The 7,683-nt window shown below is 38.1% G+C and overlaps 2 protein-coding genes across 2 annotated transcripts; both read right to left on the bottom strand.

Moving 5' to 3' along the window:
• Nucleotides 1-1,939: 1,939 nt before the first annotated feature.
• Nucleotides 1,940-4,776, bottom strand: LOC146620668 (Golgi-associated plant pathogenesis-related protein 1-like). The gene is made up of 6 exons (XM_085367693.1): nt 4,737-4,776; nt 4,543-4,569; nt 2,888-3,097; nt 2,558-2,635; nt 2,222-2,421; nt 1,940-2,008 (listed from the first exon to the last, which is right to left on the bottom strand). The coding sequence occupies exons 1-6, from the start codon at nt 4,774-4,776 to the stop codon at nt 1,940-1,942; spliced, it is 624 nt and encodes a 207-aa protein (XP_085223819.1).
• A 162-nt stretch (nt 4,777-4,938) lies between these two features.
• Nucleotides 4,939-7,533, bottom strand: LOC146620667 (Golgi-associated plant pathogenesis-related protein 1-like). Its single transcript, XM_085367692.1, has 5 exons — nt 7,494-7,533; nt 7,300-7,326; nt 5,632-5,841; nt 5,302-5,379; nt 4,939-5,165 (listed from the first exon to the last, which is right to left on the bottom strand). Exons 1-5 carry the CDS (start codon nt 7,531-7,533, stop codon nt 4,939-4,941), a joined length of 582 nt encoding a protein of 193 aa, XP_085223818.1.
• Between the last annotated feature and the right edge of the window lie 150 nt (nt 7,534-7,683).

Here is a 7,683-nt window from a genome sequence, read left to right as displayed (position 1 = left end):
GATTGACCGCAAAGTAAAGCTACCGGAAATGCACAACCCCACATCCGGTCTCAAACCAGGAAGTTAGCATTGTCTCGTGCACATAGTCAATTTCAGAATTTCTTCCTTCATCTGGATGCCAAGGTACAGCTGCTCAGGAATAAACTGCGTGAACGGGCCAACAATTGATTTGGAGGCTGAATGTTCTGTCAAATGGGCAGAATTTCATTTTAGGCTGAAAGTGAATAAAATGATTGATTGTCTGAAAATAGCAGGGGAGGGAAAAACAACACTTGAGAAAATATTTGTAACGTTTGTTGAAGGGTGGTGTGCATGTCATAATTTGGTGAAAATGATATTGAAATGAGGTAGTAGTATCTTCCTATTGTATTCATATTCCATGCAACATTATGTAAATTGTATGGCCAAATACAATACAGACTAAGAGTAAAGAAAAAGTATGGAAGCCCGTTTCTGCCACAAAAAAAAAAGGATCCATATCTTGAAATTTTGAGATATTTTCTCGAAATTTCAACTTATTAACTCAAAATTTTGAGAAAAGTAACTCAAAATTTCGAGTTAGCACTGCCAGTCAGTAATCTGAATGACGTAATTTCCTTGTTGCCCTGAAGCTGAAGCCCTCAGGTACAAATGCTACAGCTAAGCTACCCGTATTACATCCAGTCATGAATAAACAGATTACTGAGTATTTTCAGCGTGGCTTCAACAATGATGGAATCCTTGTGTTATTAGCTGAATCACACGGCGTTACTATCAGCAAACGTACTCGCAAAAGCGCCATTTTGTTGCAATCCTGTTTTGAGTGTGTGTTACTTTGTGCCATATGCTTCTGGGTAACAAGAAAGTGACCTCATTCACATCGATTACTGATTGGAAGAGCTAACTCAAAATCTCGAGTTAATAACTCGAGATTTTGAGAGAAGTAACTCGAAATTATAGGTATGGATATGGATACTTGTTTTTGTTTTTTTTGTTTTGTTTTTTAATGGCGGAAACGGGCTTCCATAGAAAAGTGTGATTTGGAATGGAGTGAATGTATGTAAACACTTGCAGCACATGTGCATATGTAATGTTGTGAAGTGTACTTTGTTTAATTTCGGGGGGGGGGGGGGGGGGGGGGGGGTTTGTTTTTGTTATATACAGATATTTAATTTTTAAGACTTTGGCAGATATGGATGTATGTTAATATTGTGCATCAATTATTTTTATGCTGAATCTGTTGACAGACTGTTGTAAACATGATGGGCCAGCAGTGTGTGTTTCAGTTATGGCACTGCTGTATTGTTTTAAACGTGTTGGCAATAAATGAAATTTAAAAAAATATGTCGGGTGTCCTATATTCAATTGTGTGGAACCTGTTGACAAAATAGAATTATGTAAAACTAATTAGTAAAATATAAGTGGTGTGAAAATGTAATGTTTTAATCAATTAAACTTAATTTTAAACTTAAGGTGAGTTGAAAAACCAAATATGTAATCTGTAAATAAATGACTGAACTTGAGTAGAGTTAAATATGTCTTGTTGATCATCAGTCATTTTTTTTAATTGGCTCAGTTCAAATTAATTTTGTTATTGTAGTGCAACAATCTTTCTTTCTGACTTAACCCATATTAAAAGCAGCTAACTGCTAAGTTTCTGTTCATTTGTGTAATGTACAGTTGTTCCCTGAGTGAAAAGGAGGAGCTACTTTGTGAAATGAACTTCAGTTCAAAAAAATTCTTTAGTTATTATCGTGTGGGGACAACAAAGACTTTTGTTTTTATTTGTACTGCACTCAAATCATTGAAACATTACTCAAAAATTATTCACTGATGATGATCAAAACACCAATTCTACTTAGAAAGTATTTGACTAGACAGTTGTGTAAAATCGTGTTTGATGCGACAGGCATATTTTTTGGTGTTCAATCTCGGAACATTGAAGGAAATGCGGTCCAGGTCATTTTCTCTGTGCACTGAGGTCTGTTGTCTGCTGCAGCTCCCTCTTTGACACTGGGAAGGTTTTACTCTAGGAAATAACAGGAAATATTAGTGAGCTGTGCAAATGTTATTCTGATGTCCAGAGTCAGCTGTAAAAAAAAAAAAAAGGTGGAAAAAAATGAGTATGCTTTGTTTTGATTGAAAGCAGCCTGGGACATAAAAAGGTAGGTGTAGAGAAACTTTAGGTCTAACATATAGACATTTCCATGTGAACTGACTTTACTAATTTTCACCTTTGTACTATAAGTAGAAGCAGTAGAACATCAAAATGTGTGTGAGTGTTACCTGTTCCTTTTGGGAGGACATTTTTCTGATAGTATCCTGCATTGGTAATGTTACCAGCTGGGCGGTACTGCCCAACCACAAAGACCGTATTGCCATCAGTGGCTATGCCCACACCCAGCTGAGTGCTGCTTTTCCACACCACCTGAGTAAAATGACCTAGTGGAAAAAGGAAAATGTGTAAAAACATACTACTTACTGATGATGACCTGATCTTGTAATGACAAATACTTTAGCAACGCAGGTATATACAGTACAGGTATATGCAGAACTTTTCAGGAGGGCTGTGTTTTACCCGTCTTGGGTTGATGTCCAGACTTTTTGAAGTCATAATCCTTGATCTCACTGTACCATGAATCCACAGCTTCTTTTCCTGAAACATGGAGACAGAGAAAAATAACATAAAGAGTTAATTTGGTGGTTGGAGTACGGGTTTTATAGCTCAGAAACTTTAAAATGAAATAAGGATGAACATTTCTAATTGTTTACTTGAAATGAGAAGAGATACAGTGGAATCTGTTTCTTTTAAAGATTAGTGAGACTTTAATTCATTGTGATAACAAAGCGACCTGTTTCTGACAGGTGAAGAGGTGGACAAAGGAGTTATCTGCAAAGAATCATTTACCTGTTAGCTTCTTGGTTTCAGAGCTCCATGCATAGAAGACGTTCTCTCCATCATCGGTGTCACTGTGACCAAGTTTCTTTTTTGCCAGCATTTGATTGGCCCATTTTTGAGCTGCGTCATCCAGCTCAGTATTAAAGGTCAGTGGTGGTGCACCATGCTGTGCCCTATAGGCATTGTGGGTATCAAGAAACTCCTTTTTGAAGCTCTCATCTGCAAACCAAACAAGCTTTAAGTCTTAGAGGAAACATGAGGTGGCATGTTTATTGGTTGTAGGTGTAGACAGGATGAAGAATGCTCTCTAATTAAGCAACATCTTTAAAAGTGATCGGTTATTCTGACAAATAATTCAATGCACAGTGTTGATGAGTCACGGAATACATTTACCGACATTACGTATTTAAAATACACAATATGATCAACTGTATTCCGTTACAGTTACCATCTAAATAGGCAATAATTAGAATGCAGTTACTTTGTTGAATAAATGGATTACATGGGGGTCAGTTCCTGTTTCATATGTTAGGCTATCCCCTCTCTATTCCCTGTGAAAATTTGGTAATTTGCATTGCTGGGAACCCAGACGAAATATGATATAAGAGGCTCTAATGTAAGCGTCCTGTTAATGTTGGTGGCATCAGTTACACAATGGACCCGGAGCCTGCACAACAGAGCCAGCAGTGCACGAGCAGGAATGCATTTCTTACTTGGAAATTCCGACACCGTTTTACATTTAAAGAAGAAAGGGATGAAATCTGACCGTGCAATGCAAACTCTGTTTGCTAGCAGCCAAGCTGCTGTCAGCGTCAAAAGACTCCAACCTAAAGAAACATCTGGAAGTAAGTTCTTTTTTTAAAAACTATCGTTAGTCTACTGCAAGTACCTTGTTTTAGTTGAGTAGTTAGCTCGGTTATGTGCCACTTCAGTATCTTCGATGTACTTCTGCTGTGTGATGTATTACTATTACTGAAGGCTACTCTCCACTGAGCTAACATTTTTAGCTGGTGCTACCTGAGGTTAGTTCATTGACTGCAGACTGTTAGACTTGATGGCTAGTATTAACCTGCCAGCTGTGCAGTTCTGAAATCTAACCTTAGCTAATGCCAGCTAGCAATGTTAGCTCGGTGGCAAGTAGCCTTCAGTAATAGTAATACAGTGGCTTGCAAACGTATTCGGCCCCCTTGAACTTTCCCACATTTTGCCACATTACAGCCACAAACATGAATCAATGTTATTGGAATTGCACGTGAAAGACCAACACAAAGTGGTGCACACGTGAGAAGTGGAACGAAAATCATTCATGATTCCAAACATTTTTTACAAATAAATGACTGCAAAGTGGGGTGTGCGTAATTATTCAGCCCCCTGAGTCAATACTTTGTAGAACCACCTTTTGCTGCAGTTCCAGCTGCCAGACTTTTAGGGTCTGTCTCTACCAGCTTTGCACATCTACAGACTGAAATCCTTGCCCATTCTTCTTTGCAAAACAGCTCCATGTAGTTGTAAAAAGCATCACAAGTAATCAAAAGTATTCAGAATACATTACTCACATTGAGTAACTTAACAGAATACTTTACAAACTACATTTAGTGCATGTATTCTCTTTGCAGTGGAATACATTTTAAAAGTAACATTCCCAACACTGTCAGTGCACTTACCTGTCACCTGGTTTGCTGCTTTGCAACCTGAGATAAAATAGGGAGAGTGAAAATAATAAGCAGCAATCCACGAAATGATTGCAAACAACATGAAAAAGAATCATCCACGTGCTCAGATATTATGTGATGATGAAAGAGTAATGTAATAAAGGGCTAAATAACAAGAGTAAACTCAAATCTTGTCCTGTAACTACAGTCATCTTCAGCACTCACCTGCTTCAGAGTCTTCCTCATTTGTGGAGGAAAGTTCTGTGAACACACAGTTCAATTTACTAATGTGAAAAGTGATCACTCACTTTAATGTTTCAAGGTAGGCTTCAACAACTAACAAATCAACACATACTTTTGATTTTTTTTGACAAAGTATAAATTTAGTACTTTATATATTCGTCTTTCTTAATCTGTAATAATAATCTGATACAAACACAACACTTTAAGTAGAACATCAAAATGTGTGTGAGTGTTACCTGTTCCTTTTGGGAGGACATTTTTCTGATAGTATCCTGCATTGGTAATGTTACCAGCTGGGCGGTACTGCCCAACCACAAAGACCGTATTGCCATCAGTGGCTATGCCCACACCCAGCTCAGTGCTGCTTTTCCACACCACCTGAGTAAAATGACCTAGTGGAAAAAGGAAAATGTGTAAAAACATACTACTTACTGATGATGACCTGATCTTGTAATGACAAATACTTTAGCAACGCAGGTATATACAGTACAGGTATATGCAGAACTTTTCAGGAGGGCTGTGTTTTACCCGTCTTGGGTTGATGTCCAGACTTTTTGAAGTCATAATCCTTGATCTCACTGTACCATGAATCCACAGCTTCTTTTCCTGAAACATGGAGACAGAGAAAAATAACATAAAGAGTTAATTTGGTGGTTGGAGTACGGGTTTTATAGCTCAGAAACTTTAAAATGAAATAAGGATGAACATTTCTAATTGTTTACTTGAAATGAGAAGAGATACAGTGGAATCTGTTTCTTTTAAAGATTAGTGAGACTTTAATTCATTGTGATAACAAAGCGACCTGTTTCTGACAGGTGAAGAGGTGGACAAAGGAGTTATCTGCAAAGAATCATTTACCTGTTAGCGTCTTGGTTTCAGAGCTCCATGCATAGAAGACGTTCTCTCCATCATCGGTGTCACTGTGACCAAGTTTCTTTTTTGCCAGCATTTGATTGGCCCATTTTTGAGCTGCGTCATCCAGCTCAGTATTAAAGGTCAGTGGTGGTGCACCATGCTGTGCCCTATAGGCATTGTGGGTATCAAGAAACTCCTTTTTGAAGCTCTCATCTGCAAACCAAACAAGCTTTAAGTCTTAGAGGAAACATGAGGTGGCATGTTTATTGGTTGTAGGTGTAGACAGGATGAAGAATGCTCTCTAGTTAAGCAACATCTTTAAAAGTGATCGGTTATTCTGACAAATAATTCAATGCACAGTGTTGATGAGTCACGGAATACATTTACCGACATTACGTATTTAAAATACACAATATGATCAACTGTATTCCGTTACAGTTACCATCTAAATAGGCAATAATTAGAATGCAGTTACTTTGTTGAATAAATGGATTACATGGGGGTCAGTTCCTGTTTCATATGTTAGGCTATCCCCTCTCTATTCCCTGTGAAAATTTGGTAATTTGCATTGCTGGGAACCCAGACGAAATATGATATAAGAGGCTCTAATGTAAGCGTCCTGTTAATGTTGGTGGCATCAGTTACACAATGGACCCGGAGCCTGCACAACAGAGCCAGCAGTGCACGAGCAGGAATGCATTTCTTACTTGGAAATTCCGACACCGTTTTACATTTAAAGAAGAAAGGGATGAAATCTGACCGTGCAATGCAAACTCTGTTTGCTAGCAGCCAAGCTGCTGTCAGCGTCAAAAGACTCCAACCTAAAGAAACATCTGGAAGTAAGTTCTTTTTTAAAAACTATCGTTAGTCTACTGCAAGTACCTTGTTTTAGTTGAGTAGTTAGCTCGGTTATGTGCCACTTCAGTATCTTCGATGTACTTCTACTGTGTGATGTATTACTATTACTGAAGGCTACTCTCCACTGAGCTAACATTTTTAGCTGGTGCTACCTGAGGTTAGTTCATAGACTGCAGACTGTTAGACTTGATGGCTAGTATTAACAACCTGCCAGCTGTGCAGTTCTGAAATCAGTCTATAATCTAACCTCAGCTAATGCCAGCTAGCAATGCTAGCTCGGTGGCAAGTAGCCTTCAGTAATAGTAATACAGTGGCTTGCAAACGTATTCGGCCCCCTTGAACTTTCCCACATTTTGCCACATTACAGCCACAAACATGAATCAATGTTATTGGAATTGCACGTGAAAGACCAACACAAAGTGGTGCACACGTGAGAAGTGGAACGAAAATCATTCATGATTCCAAACATTTTTTACAAATAAATGACTGCAAAGTGGGGTGTGCGTAATTATTCAGCCCCCTGAGTCAATACTTTGTAGAACCACCTTTTGCTGCAGTTCCAGCTGCCAGACTTTTAGGGTCTGTCTCTACCAGCTTTGCACATCTACAGACTGAAATCCTTGCCCATTCTTCTTTGCAAAACAGCTCCATGTAGTTGTAAAAAGCATCACAAGTAATCAAAAGTATTCAGAATACATTACTCACATTGAGTAACTTAACAGAATACTTTACAAACTACATTTAGTGCATGTATTCTCTTTGCAGTGGAATACATTTTAAAAGTAACATTCCCAACACTGTCAGTGCACTTACCTGTCACCTGGTTTGCTGCTTTGCAACCTGAGATAAAATAGGGAGAGTGAAAATAATAAGCAGCAATCCACGAAATGATTGCAAACAACATGAAAAAGAATCATCCACGTGCTCAGATATTATGTGATGATGAAAGAGTAATGTAATAAAGGGCTAAATAACAAGAGTAAACTCAAATCTTGTCCTGTAACTACAGTCATCTTCAGCACTCACCTGCTTCAGAGTCTTCCTCATTTGTGGAGGAAAGTTCTGTGAACACACAGTTCAATTTACTAATGTGAAAAGTGATCACTCACTTTAATGTTTCAAGGTAGGCTTCAACAACTAACAAATCAACACATACTTTTGATTTTTTTTTTGACAAAGTATAAATTTAGTACTTTA

Source organism: Diplotaxodon limnothrissa, linkage group LG12, assembly GCF_057381915.1.
Source record: "Diplotaxodon limnothrissa isolate DT_005_m linkage group LG12, D_limnothrissa_male_GT1.1, whole genome shotgun sequence".
In the NCBI taxonomy this organism is placed as follows: domain Eukaryota; kingdom Metazoa; phylum Chordata; class Actinopteri; order Cichliformes; family Cichlidae; genus Diplotaxodon; species Diplotaxodon limnothrissa.
The sequence above is the reverse complement of the archived record's forward strand: the minus strand, read 5'-3'. Positions and strand labels throughout refer to the sequence as shown.